The sequence below is a fragment of the Hypanus sabinus genome, chromosome 22, assembly GCF_030144855.1.
Source record: "Hypanus sabinus isolate sHypSab1 chromosome 22, sHypSab1.hap1, whole genome shotgun sequence".
Classification (NCBI taxonomy): domain Eukaryota; kingdom Metazoa; phylum Chordata; class Chondrichthyes; order Myliobatiformes; family Dasyatidae; genus Hypanus; species Hypanus sabinus.
In genome coordinates, this window is record NC_082727.1 from 60,411,765 (window position 1) to 60,431,851 (window position 20,087).

The 20,087-nt window shown below is 39.8% G+C and overlaps 1 protein-coding gene across 1 annotated transcript in view; it reads left to right on the plus strand.

Annotated features, from left to right (window-relative positions):
• The window catches only part of tdrd1 (tudor domain containing 1), a 117,000-nt gene that overhangs the window by 28,073 nt on the left and 68,840 nt on the right, over positions 1–20,087 (plus strand). Inside the window, exons 4-5 of the mRNA XM_059947904.1 lie at positions 12,435–12,497; positions 13,294–13,368. Coding sequence (XP_059803887.1) covers positions 13,311–13,368 — 58 coding nt within the window. The 5' untranslated portion in view covers positions 12,435–12,497; positions 13,294–13,310. The remainder of the gene's footprint in view (positions 1–12,434; positions 12,498–13,293; positions 13,369–20,087) is intronic.

The following is a 20,087-nucleotide window of genomic DNA, read 5'->3' on the forward strand; positions in this document are numbered from 1 at the left end:
AAGTGGTGTTGCGTTGGAGAGAGGAAACGGATGAGGTCCTCCGTGACTGCTTTGAATTGGTGGACTGGTTAGTATTCAAGGACTCGGCAGCTAACCTCGATGAGTATGCCTCAGCTGTCATAGACTTTATCTGAAAGTGCACAGAGGACTGTGTGTCTCGCAAGACGATCCGGGTATTCCCTAACCAGAAACCTTGGATGAATTATGAGGTCCAGTCCCTTTTGATGGCTAGAGCTGCGGCTTTTAGGTCCGGAGATACCAGTCGATACATGGAATCCAGGCGTGAACTCTGGAAAGCCATTAAGGGCACCAAGAGGCAATATCGAAACAAGTTGGAAGCCCAGGCTAACCAGAGGGATGCCAGTAGACTGTGGCAGGGTCTAAATGAGATCAGTGGGCGCAAAGAAAAGGCTGGGAATATCAATAACTGTAGCGCTTCTCTTCCTGACGAAGTTAACGTATTCTACGCAAGATTCGAACAGAAGTGGAGCGTCCCGTCCCCTCTGGATGAACCGGACCTGGTGGCATCAAGATTCGTCATCACCAAGGGAGACGTTAGAAGAACCTTCCTGAAGATAAATCCAAGGAAGGCGACGGGCCCAGATGACGTCCCAGGACAGGTTCTCCAGGCCTGTGCAAGCAAACTAGCTGGAGTGTTTGCTGACATCTTCAACTGCTCCTGCTTCAGTCTAAGATCCCCTCGTGTTTTAAGAAGGCAATGATAATCCTGGTGCCGAAGAAAAGCAAGGTGGCATGCCTGAATGACTATCGACCTGTGGCTCTAACACCAATTGCTCTGAAGTGCTTCGAGCAATTGGTTATGGCACACATCAACCACAACCTACCAGTCAACCTCGACACTTTGCAATTTGCCTACCGGAGCAACAGGTCAACGGCAGATGCCATCTCTCTGGCACTACATTCCTCCTTAGAACACCTGGAGAATAAAGACGCATATGTAAGGCTCCTTTTCATCGACTACAGCTCTGCCTTTAATATCATCATTCCAAATAAACTGATTCCTAAGCTCTGGAACCTGGGTCTTAGCACTCAGATCTGCAGCTGGATCTTCAACTTCCTCACAGACAGAACCCAGGCTGTAAAAATAGGGGACAAGCTCTCCTCTACAATCACTCTGAGCACCGGTGCCGCACAAGGCTGTGTTCTCAGCCCCCTGCTGTACTCACTGTACACCCATGATTGTGTAGCCAAGTTTCCATCGAACTCAATACATAGGTTTGCTGATGACACCACAATTGTAGGTTGTATCTTGGGTAATGATGAGTCTGAGTACAGAGAGGAAATTAAGAACGTGGTGGCATGGTGCGAAGACAATAACCTATCCCTCAACGTCAGCAAGATGAAGAAATTGGTTGTTGACTTCAGAAGGAGTAGTGGACCGCGCAACCCCATCTACATCAGTGGTGTGCAGATGGAACAGGTCAAAAGCTTTAAGTTCCTTGGGGTGAATATCACATTTGGCCTATCCCCTAAAACCCTCACTAATTTTTATAGGTGCACCGTAGAAAGTATTCTTCTAGGGTGCATCACAACCTGGTATGGAAGTTGTCCTGTCCAAGACTGGAAGAAGCTGCAGAGGATCGTGAACATAGCCCAGCACATCACACAAACCAGTCTTCCATCCTTGGACTCACTTTACACCACATGCTGTCAGAGCAGTGCTGCCAGGATAATCAAGGACAAGACCCACCCAGCCAACACACTTTTTGTCCCACTTCCCTCCGGGAGAAGGTTCAGGAGCTTGAAGATTTGTATGGCCAGATTTGGGAACAGCTTCTTTCCAACTGTGATAAGACTGCTGAACAGATCCTAACCTGGATCTGTGCCGTACCTTCTAAATACCTGGACCTGATTTGCACTACCTTACTTTCCCTTTCTATTTTCTAATCATGATTTATAATTTAAATTTTTATTATATTTACCGATTTGTACTTAAGGGAGCGCGAAGCGCAGAAACAAATATCACTGTGATGATTGTACACTCTGGTATCTATCTAAAGTATCTGTTTCTTCCTCTCTCCTCCTCTGCTTGCTTTTGTCATTCTGGAGATGTGCAGCCCTTTCATCCTTTGTCTCTTCATCTCTTCTACCATTTGTTCTTTCTCTCTGATCCTGGAGTCGTGTGGCCCTGATCCGATCCGATTCTTGTTCTCTCCTCCTGTGCCTATTGTCATTTTGGAGACGTGCATGCCTGTTCTCCTCTGCCTCTTCTTCTCTCATCTTTTTTGTCTTGACTCTTTGATCCTGGAGTCGTGCAGCCCTGGCTTCATCTGATTCATGCTCTCTGCCTCTCCTTGCCGCTTCCCGACGAGGTTTGGAGTCATTTCTTGACCATAATGTCCCTCTTCTCTTTCCATGCAGCATAATTAGGCTGATCGTATTTTTTTTTACCCAAATGCTTGGTAGAAGATACAAAGCAGCACCAAAGCCTCCAGGATGTTGATTTTTCTTAGTGATGTGGTTGGCTCTCTCCTAAATGGACATGACAGCCCTGCTCTTTTGCTGTGTTTGGTGTCGCTGCTGTGAGCATTGTGAGACACTGTTGAGACTGGCCGTGTGCATGTGTCATGGTGTCACGTCGCGGTTTCCATGAAAGGTGGAATCGGCTCCGTGAGTATCGTGAGGTGTTGCTGAGGCTGGCCATGCGCGTGCATCATGGTGTCGAGTTGCTGTTTCCATTAAAGCTGGAATCTTTAAAACTTTGCATGCATTCTATAAGTTAGCACATTTTAAGTTGATTTAGTCAATAAAACTGCTGTAGTAATGCACCGTTTGGACTAATTGAAGGTCACAAACAAAGCATGAGAATTTTAGTAGTATATAGAAGCTTGGGTTGAAGTATTTCAGATTTTGTTTTTTTGGATTTGGGGTATATAATAAGATAGCTTGGGAAACTATTTCTGACTCTGAATTTATGTGCTACTGGTTAGCTGCATTTGTCTTATACTTGTTTATTGCATGTAAGTATTAAACAGTAAGAATTATTACATGCTGTTAATATAATGTGTGCAGGGTAACAAAAGCAGCACAGCAGCAACAGAATACTCTACCTGCATCAGCTGTTAAACAGCAAACAGCAAGATTTCAGTCTCCACCAAAGATGCTGTGTTTTGATTAATAGGTTACGGTACACTTTTTAAAAGGAATTTTTATAGGGTATAAAAACATCCAGCATTGTAGGCTTGTTCTGATGCTAGATTTTCATCAGTGATGGCAAATCATTGGAGAAGAAGGATGCTCATGTGAGAATGCTGTTCTTGGACTACAGTTCAGCATTCAGCACCATAATTCCATCCAGGCTCGACAAGAAGCTCAGAGACCTCGGCGTTGACCCTACCTTGTGTAGCTGGATCCTGGACTTCCTGTCAGATCGCCAGCAGGTGGTAAGAGTGGGCTCCCTCAGCTCTCAACACAGGAGCCCCTCAGGGCTGTGTACTAAGTCCCCTCCTTTACTCCCTGTATACCCATGACTGCATTGCCACCATAGCTCTAATCTGCAGTTTGTTTTTTAACTCTTAAGGATTATCTTCCAAAGAGATGTCAGAAGAGAAAATTGGCTGTTCCTAATTTGATACTGCAAAATTTGTACAACTTAAATCATAAAATAAATTGTAAAAAGTGGCAACATAGAGATGGAAAACACCTTAGATGAAGTACCCAAAGTCATTGAAAGTGAATGCTCATGTCCTAATTTTGCAGTTAATAAATCTACATTTGCTACCATATCAAAAAAGAGAAGCTTTAATATCTATGAGCTAGCCAAGCAATACTCTGTTGTTTCTACTCACCGGTCAAAATTTAGCAATGAAGGAAAATTCAGTGAGAAGAATGGTGGATTATTGTAACAACTGAATGGAGAAATTCAACAAAAATTTTACATTGAAGATAATTGATTATAGCATTTTTAAGAAATTTATTTAGATTTGATATGAAGGATGCATTACATTTGGAATCTACGAAAGAACAAAGTTTGTATAGTGGAATGGGAAAGGCCGGCTTATAAAGATGATCTGTCTAGCTGAATGATGTTCTGTGATGCTGGTGTTTGAATTATGCAAATGAGAAATATAATGAGAATTTATTACATTTCAAATTTTGCATTGCAAATTCTAAATAGTTTTTTTCCCTAAATTCTATGGAAAATGGTGACTTCTGTGAAGGATTTGGGGATATTTTTCAATGTTTAAAGGAGCTCTGCAATTTGTTATAATTTTAGAAATGCATTTCTTTTTGTACCCAGTTACCAATTATGCCCCATCACTTCCACCAGTGAACTACATATATGCAATTTTATATGGTGCTTTGCAGCATTTCATCAAAGCTTTTAAGGTTTCTCAAACTTTCAATTTCCAGCCACAAAAAAAAAGGGTCACCATAAGAACACCATCTCAGAATTCCCCTCAAATTTTCAAATCATGGAAGGTACAGAGGGAGAAAATCCAATAAAATTCTTTCAAGAATAGATTCCAAAAATTTTGGAAATGAAAGAAGGAAGCCAAGTAATTGAAAGAGCACACAGAGCTTTAAGACCAAGACCTCAACAAGATCAAAATCCAAGATCAGTTTTGATAAAATGCTTAAGGTACCAAGATAAAGAAATGATCTTGAAGGCAGCTACTCAAGGTGCTAAAAAGAGAAATGGGCCATTGATAATAGAAGGGAAAGGAGTTTTTTTTAATCCAGACATAAGTTACGATCTTCTGAAGAGGCGGAAGGAATTTAATCCAGTGAAAAAATCTTTATGGGAAAAGGGCTATTAAATTTTTATTGAGCTACCCAGCAAAATTGATAATTTTCCTGGATAATGAAGAAAGAAGATTTTTCATTGACTACCGGAAAGCGGAGAAATTTGTATTACCTGATGTGCACGAAGAGGAGTAAAGAATTATAGAAATGAAATGGACTAATGATGAAGACTGAAACAAGGTTGGAATTGACGGACATTTATAAGAAAAAAATAGTCCAGGAGTATTAATTGGGAGTAGAGACATTAATTATTTTCTTTTTTTTCTTCACTAATATATATTTTTTTGCTTTTGTGGGGGAGCTGGAGGAGCTCCTGATCGATGGCTGCGAGTTTCACGTGTACAATCATGGCGATTGCCATGACCTGTAAAATGGGGGGGAGGGGTAATGTTGTGTTCTTTTTATTCACAACATTAGTGGGGGGGGGGTATTTTGTTTTTTTTTCTTATATATTAGTTATCTTTCTTCTATTTTTCTTTTTTTTGCCTGGATGGTTGGGGAGAGACTCATAGCAACATGGAGAATTTTAAAGAGTTCCCAAGGTATTATGAATGATTAATTTACTTAATTTTTTAAGTTTTAATGTTAATGGAATTAATGGACCTGTGAAAAGAAGAAGTTTTAACATGTATTAAGAAAATGAAAGGAGATATATTATAAGAAACACATTTAACAGAAACAGAACACAAGAAATTAAAGAGAGATTGGGTTGGAAATGTCATTGCAGCTTCATTTAATTCAAAATCGAGAGGAGTTGCAATTTTGGTTAATCTTTACCAATTAAAACACAAAATGTAATAATTGATTCTGTGGGGAGATATGTGATTATACATTGTCAAACATTTTCAGAATTATGGACTTTTATGCACCAAATGAAAATGATGCAAAATTCATACAAGAAGTTTTTTTGAACTTGGCTGATGCACATGATAAAATATTAATAGGTGGAGATTTTAATTTTTGTTTAGATCCAGTTTTGGATAGATCAACTAAAGTTGCTACAAATCAAAAGTAATAAAACTAATTATCATTAATGAAAGATTTAAATCTGATTGATATATGGAGAAAAATTAATCCAAGAGAAAGAGATTATTCATTTTATTCAAATAGACATAAAACTTACTCAAGGATTGAATTTATTTATTATCAAAAGTATTCAAGATAGAGTGAAAAGTGTGGAATATAAAGCAAGAATATTGTCAGATCATTCCCCCTTGATAATGACAATGATAATGATGGATAAGGAGGAATCGATCTATAGATGGAGATTTAATTCAATTTTATTAAAACATCAAGATTTTTGTGATTTTATGAAAAAACATTCAATTTTTTTGGATACAAATTTACATTCAGTTGAGGATAAAATTGTATTATGGGAAGCGGTGAAAGCATATTTAAGGGGTCAGATTATAAATTATACATCTAAAATTAAGAAGGAATACATGGCAGAAGTAGATCAATTGGAAAAAGATATAAAGTTAGAAAAAGAATCTCAAAGATATATGACAGAAGAAAAACGAAGACAACTTGTTAATAAAAAACTACAATATAATACACTCCAGACATATCGTACAGAAAAAGTAATTATGAGAACTAAACAGAAATATTATGAATTAGGTGAAAGATCACATAAAATTCTTGCTTGGCAGAACAGGCTTCTAAAACAATAAATGCAATTAGAACAAGTATAAATAAGGTTACTTATAAACCTTTAGAAATTAATGAAACTTTAAAATTTTTTATACTGAACTATATCAATCAGAATCACAAAATAAGATTGCTGAGATAGATAAATTTTTATCACAAATAACCCTTCCAAAATTAAATTTGGAAGAACAAAGGATTAGATATGCCCTTTACATTAAAAGAGGTTGAAGAAGCTTTAGGATCACTTCAGAGTAATAAATCCCCAGGAGAAGATGGTTTTCCTCCTGAATTTTAGAAAAAATTTAAAGATTTATTAATTCCTCCTTTTATGGAATTAATATACCAAGTGGAAAGAATGCATAAACTCCCACAATCTTTCTTAACAGCGATCATAACTGTATTGCCAAAAAAAAATCCTTTAAAACCAACATCATATAGGCCTATTTCTTTGTTGAATACAGATTATATACTAGCAAAAATTTTATCTAATAGAATATCTAAATATTTACCAAAATTAATACATATGGATCAAACAGGTTTTATTAAAAACAGACAATCAATGGTTAATATAACCCGGTTACTTAGTATAATTCATTTGGCACAAAAAAGAGAGGAAATTAGTGTGGCAGTTGCTTTGGATGCAGAAAAAGCATTTGATAGATTGGAATGGGATTTTTTATTTAAGGTATTGGAAAAATATGAGTTAGGAAAATCTTTTATACAATGGATTAAAACTTTAAATACTAATCCTCAAGCTAAAGTAGTTGCAAATGGTCAGATTTCAACACCATTTTGCTTAAGGAGGTCAACCAGTCAAGGCTGCCCATTATCACCTGCTTTATTTGTATTGGCAATAGAACCATTAGCTGAATTAATTAGAACAGATTCAGACATTGGGGGCTTTAGAGTTAATCAAGAAGAATATAAGATTAATTTATTTGCTGATGATGTTTTGATTTATTTAACAAACCCATTGCAATCTTTGCAAAGATTATCTTTTAGATTGGAAGAATACGGGAAAGTATCAGGGTATAAAGTAAATTGGGTTAAAAGTGAAATTTTACCCCTTACCAAAGGAAATTATAATCAATGTCGATTATTAACTCAATTTCGATGGTCAATAAATGGGATAAAATATTTGGGTATTAGAGTTGATAATGATGTAAAAAAATTTACGGTATATAAACAAAATTATTTGCCATTATTAAAAAACATAAAAGAGGATCTTGATAAATGGATGATGTTACCAATAACATTAATAGGTAGAGTTAATGCTGTAAAAATGAATATATTTCCTAGATTGCAATATTTATTTCAAACTTTACCAATACAATTACCTCAGAAGTTTTTTCAAGAACTGAATAAATATGAAAGGAAATTTCTTTGGAAAGGGAAGATGTCAAGAATATCATTGGAAAAATTGACGTGTAAATTTGATTTAGGAGTATTACAACTTACAAATTTTAAGAATTATTATAAAGCAAATCAACTTAGATTTATAGTGTCTTTTTTTGATGAAGAAAAACCGGCATGGATTAGAATAGAATTAGATAAGATAGGAGAAAACATACCAGAAGATTTTATATATAAATGGGAATCCAAATGGATACGGGGAAAAAAAAAGAATCTCCTATATTAAGACACTTGATTGATTTATGGAATAAGGTAAATATGGACGATGAGATAAAGAAATCTTTATTAGCATAAAGAACTTTAATTCAAAATAGGCTTATTCCTTTTACAATGGATAATAAACTTTTACATAATTGGTTCCAAAAGGAGATTAAATATATAGGTGATTGTTTTGAAGGAGGTATATTGATGACGTTTGATCAATTAAAAAATAAATATAAAATATCAAATAATACTCTTTTTTGTTATTTTCAATTAAAAGCTTATTTACGAGAAAAGCTGGGTCAAACAATGTTGATGCCAAAACCTAGTGAAATAGAAATATTATTTCAGAAAGGAAAAATTTAAAAAATGTGTATCTTGTATGTATAATTTGATTTAAAAACAGACAATTAAATTAGGAATTCATAAATCAAGACAAAAATGGGAATCTGATTTGAATGTTAAAATTGATGGAAAAAATTGGTCAAGATTATGTTCTGATAGTATGACAAATACAATAAATGTTCAACTTAGATTAATACAATATAATTTTTTACATCAATTATATATAACACCACAGAAAATAAATAGATTAGGTTTAAATATGTCTGACCAATGTTTTCGATGTAATCAAGAAATTGGTACTTTTTTACATTCTACTTGATCTTGTTTTAAAATTCAACCATTTTGAATAAATCTAAGACTTTTATTGGAACAAATTACTGGAGTACAACTTCCACATAGTCCAGTATTATTTTTATTAGGAGACATTGAAGGGACAATAACGAAACTTAAATTGAATAAGTATCAGAAAAAATTTATAAAAATTGCATTGGCAGTAGCCAAAAAAGTTATCGCAGTTACTTGGAAATCTGATTTATATTTAACTATGGATCGTTGGAATAATAAAATACATACTTGTATTCCACTTGAAAAAATTACATACAATCTAAGAAATGAATATGATATATTGTTGAAAATTTGGTTCCCATACTTACAAAAGATAGGATTAAATACATAGGTCCTTTGAAGATAAAATTATAAAGTAATTGGGGAAAGAAAAAATAAATATTAAAATTATTTTGAACTCCATGGAGCATGTGGGGATCCTCCGATATCCAGGCAATCTTTCTCTTTTTTTTTCTTTAGATCAGGGGTAAGGGGGGAGTATTAAGGGGAGGGGGAGGGTTAATATTATTTTTCTTACTATTTTATCACATTTATTCTTGTAATTTTCTAAAATTTAATAAATAAATAATTTGAAAAAAAATTCAAATCATTATCACTAGGGAATGTTGTGGATTAATATTTTGGGGCAATATCCTGGAATTTTAAGGAAGAACAGACATTAAAAGTGTCTGCTTCATAACTATACAAAAATGTTTTGTTAGATATTCCAATAAAAATAAGTTGAAGTAAATAGTTTTAATGAGATTTATAGAATTTGTAATTGCAGTCAGACACCAGGGTACAAGTGTTCGTAAACCGTAAGCTGGAAACACAAATGCCATGTTTGGGAGACAATCACAGAAACAGTGAGCAGGCAGGGGAAGGGTGGCCACTAACTGGCCTCACTAATGAGGTGAGTCTGCTTAATTCTCCCAGCTTTGCTGGGCTAGATCTAGCCCCTAATTATTTGTGGGTTGGGGTGAGACACTGCTAGAATGTGCCTCATTTCCAGCTGGCAGATGTCTGTAGCAGTCAACAAATCTATACCCATCCATCCCACTGACCCCTCTTGTGATTGTTTGTATGTAGGGTGTCTGTAATATATAGTTGGGCATTTCTAACCTGACGATCTCCTGTAGTTTAAATATTTGAAGATTTTGGTATTTTATTCCATTTGATCTGAGTTACTTTTTTCTTTGGTGTATGGTTCTATGTTTACCTTGGAAGAAAATAGCTTTTACTATATAAATATTATAGTATTTATCCCTACATTCTAATTGCTCTTGCAAGGATCAGCAACTTTATTTTCTTGACCCTCTTCTAGTCTTGACTTTTGGTTGATGCATATTGGGATCTGTTTTGTTGACCACATTCCAGGTGATTAAGGACCAGGTAGGTCCAACTTGTCTCTTTTATTGGACAGATATATATGGTTGCTTAGAGTCCATTGTTAATTGAAGGTTCAAGGCCCTCTTCTCTGATTTTCCCCCTTTAATATTTCAAACACATTTTCATTTGTGTATGTCAACTTTTGGCATAGTGTTGAACAGTTGAGAACTTTGCAGAATCACTTGTCACTCATGATAAAAGCTACTAACAGCACTTTGCTTATTGTGTTAATTCTCTTTTGATATTCTATTCAGCTGGGCATACAAGGAAATGCTTTCAATTCCATGCCAAACCCATGGCCTTTACCTTCCTATGAGTGCCAACAAGTTGTCAGAGGTCCAGTCATCAGTGAAATATAGGAATAGATATTTATCCTTGCATTGTAATTGCTCCTGTAAGGATCAGCAACTGTAGTTTCCGAACCCTCTTCATTTAGTTTTACTGACATTTGATTGATGCATTTTGGTATTTGTTTTTCAGAGCATTGAGAACTTAGTAGGTCCTTAACATTAATCTTGTGGTCCATGTGTGCAGATTCCTCAAGGTTGCCGAGCAAGTTGATAGGGTGGTTAAGAAGATGTATGTTGTATTGGTGTTCATTAGTTGGGACTGAATTCAAGAGCTGCAAGGTAATGTTACAGCTTGGTAAAACTGATTAGTCAATATTTGGAGCATTCAGTTCTGGTTGCCTCATATAGGAAGGATGTTGAAACTTTAGAAAGAGTGCAAAGGAGATTTAGCAGAATGCTACTTGGATTAGAGAATAACCTGAGGACAGGTTGAGCAAGCTAGGGCTTTTCTCTGGAAAGGAGGATGAGAGGTGACTTGATAGAGGTGTATAAGATAAGAGACATAGATAGACAGCCAGAGTCATTTTCCCAGGGCAGAAATAGCTAACTTGGGGCATAACTTTACACTGATTCAAGTATGGGGGTGATGTCAGAGATAAGTTCCTTCAGAGTGATGTGTGCATGAAATGCTCTGCCAGGGTTGGTGGTAGAGGCAAATACATTAGGGACATTTAAGAGATTCTTAGGTAGATGGATGAAAGAAAAATGGAGGGCTATGTGGAAAGGAAAGGTTAGATCTTAAAGTAGGTCAATAGATCAGTCCAACTTTGTGGGCTGAAGGGCCTGTATTCTGCTATACTGTTCTATGAAAGTTTAAGATGTATACTGAATGCAGAATCTTAAATTTGCTGGTTGGACTTTGTCAGTAATTTACCTGCAACTCTACACTGATAGATTCCAGAAAAATATAGCTGGGGTGAACTTCAAATTTTTGTTACTGTTGCCAGAGACTGCTTCCTGTTCAGATTGTGCTATGAGCGTAATTTAATAAAGCATCTCTTCATAAAGATGAATGTCTCAGCTTACTAAAGTTAGTGATTCTGAGTATAAGATCAAGCTATCAAACTATGTCCTAGAGGTTTTGTTCTGGTTTGATTTTTTTTTTGAATTGTTGAATACTTTTAATTGTTATTTTGTGGGGCATTGATTTATTAGCTCTGAAGTTGCATTTCAGCCTGGTACAGCAACTGATCTGCTTTGGAACCTGCAGCAAATGCATCTTCACAGTATGTTGCTGCAGGAAGGCTAACAGTTTTGTTAAGAACACGTGCCACCCTGGCCATTCCCCTTTCTCTTCTGACCTTATGTGATAAGAGATTGAAAGCCCAGATGTCCAGATTTGAGAGCAGTTTCTTCCCCAGTGCTTCAGGCTTCTGAACTAATTGCCCCTTTCACACGCTCTTCTCTTTGGTGCTGCCATATTCTCATTCCCTTAATTCTTCCTCTCTTGGTTATTGTGCTATTGTCACTTCAGTATTTGTTTTGCACAACTTCAGATTACCCTCTGGTCTTTGCACCATTCTGCTATTTTGTGCTCATTGTTATATTTATTATTAGCACGTATACTGCTCACTCTGTTTCATCGTGAGCATTGAATCTCATTGCATCCTGATTTATATGACAATAACCTGATATCTATCATTTTTTAAAAGCTTTTCTCTGAAATTTGATGTTCTGGTTTGCCTTGACACAGTCTTATGTGCAAGACCTTGATGAGTTTTAGATGCTTGACACTTTGGATTAGGTTGGAATCTATGAATGTTAAATCTGTTTTTTTGTTGTCTGCTAGTGATTCTGTTGGTGCCAAGTTTTTCTAGCTGTCCTGGAAGGCAAGAGAAGAGGGAAAATAGATTCTGAAGTTTCATTGCTAATATTAATACTTTTTTCTGTTTTAGTGAAGCTGGTCATTTACTGTATAGCTAAATAATATTTTTGGTGATGTGGGACAGTTGATACCCTTCCAAGGCAATCTTCTTGAGCTGATGTTTTATTTTGTAGGAAAGAGTTCAGCATCGAACCGTTGCCCCCTTAATTTCTCCATCAGTATCAGCTGAAAACAATGTAAGCAATTTTTTAAAAAGTTGAGATTGCAATATTGTGAAATCTGTCCAAAGCTTTTGAAAGTAAAATTATGTCACACTTTTCAAATAGAGGCATCACTTTATTGCAGTCAGTGGTTTGTTTAATAATTTTGTGGCCTTCACCATTGCTTCATTTAAGAAATTATTCCTTTATTTCTTTCCATCATTATTTGAGTTTCCTTCACTGATTTGTTCCTAATTTTATCAGTTTAATTTGAAATAATTTGTTTACTTTTTCATTTCCATATAATTCAGTAAACAGACTCTGATTCAAAACTAATCAGACCAAATTTTTCAATGTGTTTATCTTGAATTGTGCTGTGGCTTTCATTGCTTGAACACCAAGCACTTTCTTGAAAACCTCAGAACTGGACTCAAAAGTATTGGTCACAATTCATTTTTGAGTTGCTCATTGCAAACTTTTAATTTTTGATTTCTTGCTTTATGGTGTTTGGACACAATGGAGACATAATAAATCTTAAATCCATTTCTGTACTTTTTTAGATAGCATGTTTTGCACAGTCTTTATGATACCTTGTGCCTGTCAAATTTCATCAAACAGGAAAGCTTAGTTTGAAACTATAATTAGTACAGTAATATTTTAAATTTATAGTTGGGACCTTAAGTGGGTTTGTTGGTATGATCTAGTCAATAAAGAATGTTAATTTTAACACTAACTTTCAAATAATTTATGAAAATGCAGTCAGAATAATGTTAATTTTGTTAATAATGACTTTGTCCACTTCCATAATTGGTAGCAAGATGTTTACTTACAGACTTTAATCCCAAGAAAATGTCTGCGACATCTTCACTGACATCTTCCATGCTTTGCATTCATTGTGGACGCCAAGGTGAGTTTTTTGTTGTAATAAGTAACAATATTTATCGTCCCTTATTCAGTCTTCATAATCACAAAAATACCACATCAGAATATAAGGGGTTTGATATACGGGGTTTTTGTAATGGTTGTGAAATTCAACAGATTTGTGACTTGAATTCCTAGTCTGAATATAGCTGATAGAAGTACTACAGTAGAGCATATTAACACAAGGCTAAAGAGCAGAAAAATAATGATAATTCTGTAGCCTCCAGCTTTTATTGAGTATCCTATTAAAATTCTTGAAACAGTAATCTTGAAATATTGGTAGATGTACAGAAAACATTAAGAGATTGTGGTGGTGTATGTGCTGTGCTGTCCGTATGTTTCTTGAGGTAATTCAGAACCTCTAATCCGGACCGATTTCCCCCTGAAAAATAATTTTGTTTTCACCTGAAAAATAAACAAAATTAGTCTTTTTCTGTAAATTGACTATCACAAATATAATTTGGATTTATGTAAAAAATTCAGTAGCTGAGTAGTTTGTATGACAGTTCTCCCAGTTTAGACAGTAGTGCTGAATGTGAGATGGTCAGTTGCTCTGTTGTCAACAACATTCCTGCAAAATCTTTTCCTAGTAATAGTGTTCAGTGGTTAATATTCAGAATTTTGTATGGGATAATTTTCCCAACACGAATGACTGATAGACTTCATTCCATCTGAGATAACAGTACTGATGTTAGAGCACTGCTGTGCTGAATTGTGCTGAGAATTTGATTGGTGTTTGAGCTTATGATTGATGGACTGAGCAAGTGCCACTACTGAACAGATAACCAACATGAATATTCAACATCAGCATTTATATCATCTGACATTCCTGTTGGAACATTCCAATGAAGTAGCGCTTGTGTTTACCTTTTATAATGTAGGAAATGGTGTTGCTAATTTGCTCATGGAAACAGAATGTGCAAATTTTAGTCATACAATCAACATTGTGTCATTTTGGTTCACAATCTCTGCTGGACATCAAGCACCCATCTAACTTAAAACTTTTTTCCGATATTCAGCTCATACTCTTCAATATCACTGTTTTGAGTGCTCATCCAAATATTTAAATGCTTTAAATTCTGAATATCAGTTTTTGCCACATAAGCCATATTATTGTATGGACCTTCTTGAATGCCCCTGCTCCACTTTGAGCAATAATGAGCTGGGTTACTAGTAAGGATGTTGTATTTGTTAAAGGAGATATTGAGGACATTTTTCTGTCTATCTTATAATTGCTTGGCAACTTCAAATGGGTTGTCTTGTGTTAGGCTTGGCAGGAGTGCGCCGTGCCAACTTGGTGGCATTGTGACATAGCTATTGCTGATGCTCACTACTTCAGTGATCTTGGTGGTTGGTTCTGACCTCCATTGTCTGTGTGGAGTTTATATGTTCTCTCAATGACTTGCTTCTTCCTTTCCCCCAACCCACCCATGTATTCTGGTTTCTTCCCACCTCTCAAAGCAATAATAGCTTGGTAAGTTAATTGCTTAGTGTGTGTGGTAGAAGAGACCAAGAAAATATGCATGTCTGTTACAGGGCAATAATGGGAGAGTGAGATTGATGAATTGTGCTAAAATCTGGCACAAATGGGTTGAATGTCGTGTGAAATCTAAGGAAAGGAGCTCTCTCCCTTTAAGGCCTCATTGCTGGAGATGTCCTAGGAGAGGACACCATTGGCATCAGATTCCCTCCCCACACCCAAAAAAATTACAGCCTTTCCACAAGGTTTTTAAAATAATGTTTTCTCTTCCATTTCTGACAAAAGGATCTTTATCATTAAATGCTTGTTGACTGTTTCCAGCACTTTGTTTTACTGAAGTAAATTGTTGGCTTTCCCCTTAAGTTCCATGAATTAAAAATATCACATTTTGAATTATTTCAATATTTGTTTCAAACAGTGTTTCTTTTTACTCTTTGTCACTTTGTGGTAAACTATGTATACCTGTCTGGACATGCCCCTCTGCTGACTGCTCCTGTGGCTCCTCCCACAGACCCCTGTATAAAGGCAATTGGGGCACTGCTCCTCCCTCAGTCTCCGATATGTCGTGGTCCCTTTTGCTGCTAATAAAAGCCTGTCGTTCACTTCCTGTCTCCGAGAGTTATTGTTGGTGCATCAATTTTATTAGCAGCAATTTTAAAACATGGAGAGCATTTTATGACCTGACACCCTCAATCCCAGGAAGCCAGTGACACTTTCGAACTCTGGCTAGCATGCTTCCAATCGTACCTGGAGGAGATGCATGTGACCGACCCTGCCACGGTGCGTGGGGTTCTCCTCTCCAGAATCAGTCCAATGATCTACTCCATGACCAAACGGACTACCGGGGTGTGATGGATGCCCTCAAAAGGCAATACCAGCGGCCAGTAAACACTGCCTACGCAAAACATCACTTAGCGGCAGCGGGCCGGAGAATCGAGCGCTGAGTTTGTCCGGGCCCTACAGACATTCATACAGGCCTGCGACTGCAGGGGACTGACGGTGGAACAGCACGAGGAGCTGCTAGTAAGAGACACCTTCGTTATGGGGATCAGGTCAGTGTACATGCGCCAGCAGCTGCTGGAATGCGCCGAACTTACCTTACATTTGGCGATCGAGCTGGTTGACACGCTGGAGGCCTTACTGCACAACGCTGACGCTGTCCACCAACGCTCCCATCGGCCCCATGGACACTGCAGACCCCGCAACCCGCTGGTGAATCGTCCTCGGCTACTGCCAGTCACGAGTCCATGAAGACCCCACAACCCACCGGCGAGTCGACCACGGCTGCTGCCAGTTGCGGGTCCACACAGTGTTACTTCTGCAGACTCGAAAAGCACCCCCAACAACGCTGCCTGGCCCGAGAAGCTACCTGCTCCAGCTGCGGCAAGAAGGGCCACTTCGCCAAGGCCTGTAAGTCCATACCAGGAGCGGGGTTGAGCAGCGCCGTGTGCGAGGCATGGGTGTTGCCATCTTGCTTGCCGCGTGCGAGGCGTGGGGGTGGCCATCTTTGTTGGCGCCACCTCGCCCTGCCTCCGACCCACAGGTGCTTACCAGGCACCAAAACGGCAATGCAACTCTGGCCTCTGTGACCCTCGACCAAAGCGCTCCACACCAGCTCACAAGGTCAATGATGGACATCCTGGTGGAGGGGCACAGGACTAGCTGCCTGTTAGACACGGACAGCACTGAGAGTTTTATTCACCCGGACACGGTGCAACGCTGTGGACTCGTGACACAGCCGGTAAGCCAGAAGGTCACCGTGGCTTCTGGATCGCATTCCACAGACATCCGGGGGGGGGGTTTATGTAGCGACATTGGTGGTGCAGGGCACAGAATACCGGGACTTTGTGTTACTGGTCATGCCTCCACTGTGTGCCCCTGTGCTATTGGGGCTCGACTTCCAGAGCCACCTGAAAAGTGTGACAATGGAGTATGACAGGCCTCTCCCACCAATCACTGTCAGAAATCCTCCGTTCTGTGGGACTTCGTCACATACCCCGCTACTGACGACACACACACACCGACCCGCACATCCCACCCAACACCAAGCCTACAGCCGCGCTACAGACACCACTTGCTGCCTCTCCACCCTCAAGATCCCTCCCCCACCACTGTTCGCCAATCTGACCCCCGACTGTAAACCTGTAGCAACTAAAAGCGGGAGGTACAGCGCGGGGAACAGGGCCTTCATTAAGTCAAAGGTGCAGCGGCTACTCGGAGGGGATCATTGAGCCAAGCACAAGTCCTTGGAGGGCCCAGGTGGTCGTTGTTCAGACAGGGCAGAAAAATAGGATGGTTGTGGACTATAGCCACATCAGTAGCTTCATGCAGCTTGACGCGTACCCCCACCCGGCATCGCGGATATGGTCAATCAGATAGCTCAGTACAAGTATACTTGACCACATACCTAAAATCTGCTTACCATCAGCTCCCCATCCACCCGGAGGACCGCCCCGGACCGCCATCGAGGCAGGCAGCAAGCTCTATCACTTCCTGCGCGTCCCCTTCAGTGCCACAAATGGTGTCTCTGTCTTCCAGAGGGAAATGGATTGGCTGATGGACCAGTGCCAACTGAAGGCCATGTTCCCATATCTGGATAACATCACCATCTGTGGTCACGACTGGCAGGATCACGACTCCAACCTCCAACGATTTTTCCAAGCGGCCAAAGCTCTTAACCTTACCTATAACAGGGACAAGTGTGTGGTCGGAACCACCCGACTTGCTATCCTTGGGTGTGTCATGGAGAACGGAGTCATTGGCCCTGGCCCCAACCATATGCGCCCCCTGTTGGAACTCCCTCATCCCACCACCCTCAGAGCCCTCAAACGGTGCCTCGGCTTCTTTTCCTATTATGCCCAGTGGGTCCCTCACTACGCAGACAAGGCCCGCCCCCTGGTCAAGTCCATCACATTTCCCGTCTCAGCCAAGGCCTACGAGGCCTTCAGCCGCATTAAAGGGGACATTGCCAAAGCAACAATGCATACGGTGGATGAGACCATTCTCTTCCAAGTAGAGAGTGGCGCTTCCGACTTCACGCTGGCTGCTACCCTCAATCAGGCAGGAAGGCCGGTAGCATTCTTCTCTCGTACCCTTCAAGGCCCTGAAATTCGGCACTCCGCGGTGGAGAAAGAAGCCCAGGCCATAGTGGAAGCTGTTAGACACTGGAGGCACTATCTCGCCAGCAAAAGGTTCACCTTGCAGATTGACCAGTGCTCAGTTGCATTCATGTTCAGCAACCAACAGCAGGGCAAAATCAAAAATGATAAAATTTTGAGTTGGAGAATAGAACTCTCCACCTACAACTATGACTTCCTACCGGCCTGGAAGGCTCAATGAGCCCCCTGATGCCCTATCCCGGGGAACATGTGCCAGCGCGCAGCTCGACCGGCTATACACCCTCCATGCAGATCTGTCACCCGGCTTTTCCATTTCGTGAAAGCCCGGAACCTGCCTTACTTCCTTGAGGAAATCAGGACGATGACCAGGGACTGTCAAGTCTGTGCTGAGTGCAAACCGCACTTCTACTGTCCTGAAAAGGCACAACTTATCAAGGCCAACCACCCCTTTGAGCGACTGAGTATCGATCTTAAGGGCCCCCTTCCCTCCACCGACCGCAATGTGTACTTTCTTAACATAATCGATGAGTACTTGCGGTTCCCCTTTGCCATCCTCTGCCACGTCCGTCATAAAAGCCCTGCGCCAGCTCTTCACTCTGTTCGGATACCCCTGCTATATCCACAGTGATAGAGGGTCCTCCTTTATGAGTGACAAGCTACACCAATACCTGTTGGCTAGGGGTATTGCTACTAGTAGGACCACGAGCTATAATCCCCGGGGGAATGGACAGGTGGAGAGGGAGAATGCCACGGTGTGAAAGGCCACACTCTTAGCCCTTAGGTGAAAGGGATTGCTGGTCTCTTGCTGGCAGGAGGTCCTTCCCAAGGCATTCCACTGCATCCGCTCCTTGTTGTGCACATCCACCAATGCCACCCTTCATGAGCAACTCTTCTTTTCCCAGGAAGTCTGCCTCTGGGACCACCCTACCGGCTTGGCTGACGTCCTCAGGGCTGGTGCTGCTCCAGAAACATGCGAGGAGCAATAAATACTCCCCGCTGGTCGAGAGGGTTGACCTACTTCATGTCATCCCCAGTATGCCTACCTGGTCTTACCTGATGGGCGGGAGGACACGGTCTCTGTCTGCGACCTGGCACCCACAGGAGCACCAGACCCCTACCTCGAACACTCCACAGTGACTGTGAACCCCATACCCACTGATGTATATAGCCACGAGACACCGTGCACGCCAAACCCTACACAGACTCCTCATGACACTCCCATACCAGGCGCCACGCACAGGCATGAGGGATTACTGATGCCTAACGGGCTGGCACCTCAAGTCAGGCCGGAGCCAGCACAACCACCGTCACCGGTGCAATGTAGATCACAGGGACAGACTTGACCGCCTGATAGACTTGTAAGAAACTTCGCCCTGTGGGGACTCTCTTTTAAAACAAAGAGGGGATGAATGTGGTAAACTATGTATACCTGTCTGGACATGCCCCTCTTCTGACTGCTCCTGTGGCTCCTCCCACAGACCCCTGTATAAAGGCGATTGGAGGCACTGCTCCTCCTCAGTCTCCGAGATGTCGCCTATCGTTCACTTCCTGTCTCCGAGAGTTATTGATGGTGCATCACACTTGATCATATAGTGGTTAGAATTCAGAAGGATAATGTGGATTGGTAGAAAGCATGCATAGATATTTGAAGGGAAAATTGTAGGAAAGAAAGTAATAATGGAAAGAATGAAGACGCAATGGCGGGTGAAAAATTACATTCCTTATGTTGAACGTTTGTTGTCCTTATTCAAACCCTACATGCTTGTTTCCTTAAGGAATACTGCTGCTATGGTATAGCATGCTGATAAAGTCTTCAATCAGAATATGAGAAGGATTTTAAAAAACACAACTAGATGTGGGAAGTATGTGAAAGATATGTTGGGATAATAAAATTCCCTACAGCATTCAGACTGAGGGAATAGATTTTGGGAGTGTTGTTGAATACTCTGGTGCAGGCAAATGATTGTATGAAGGGCTCTGAAATTAAATAGAGCTAGGGAATTTGTGTTTATTGTAAAATAACTCCACAGCTTCAGTCCTAGATAGTTGAAGCTGGAGTTGGGAAAATGCAAAAGGATAAAATCAAAGTCTTGTCGATTTCTGGGT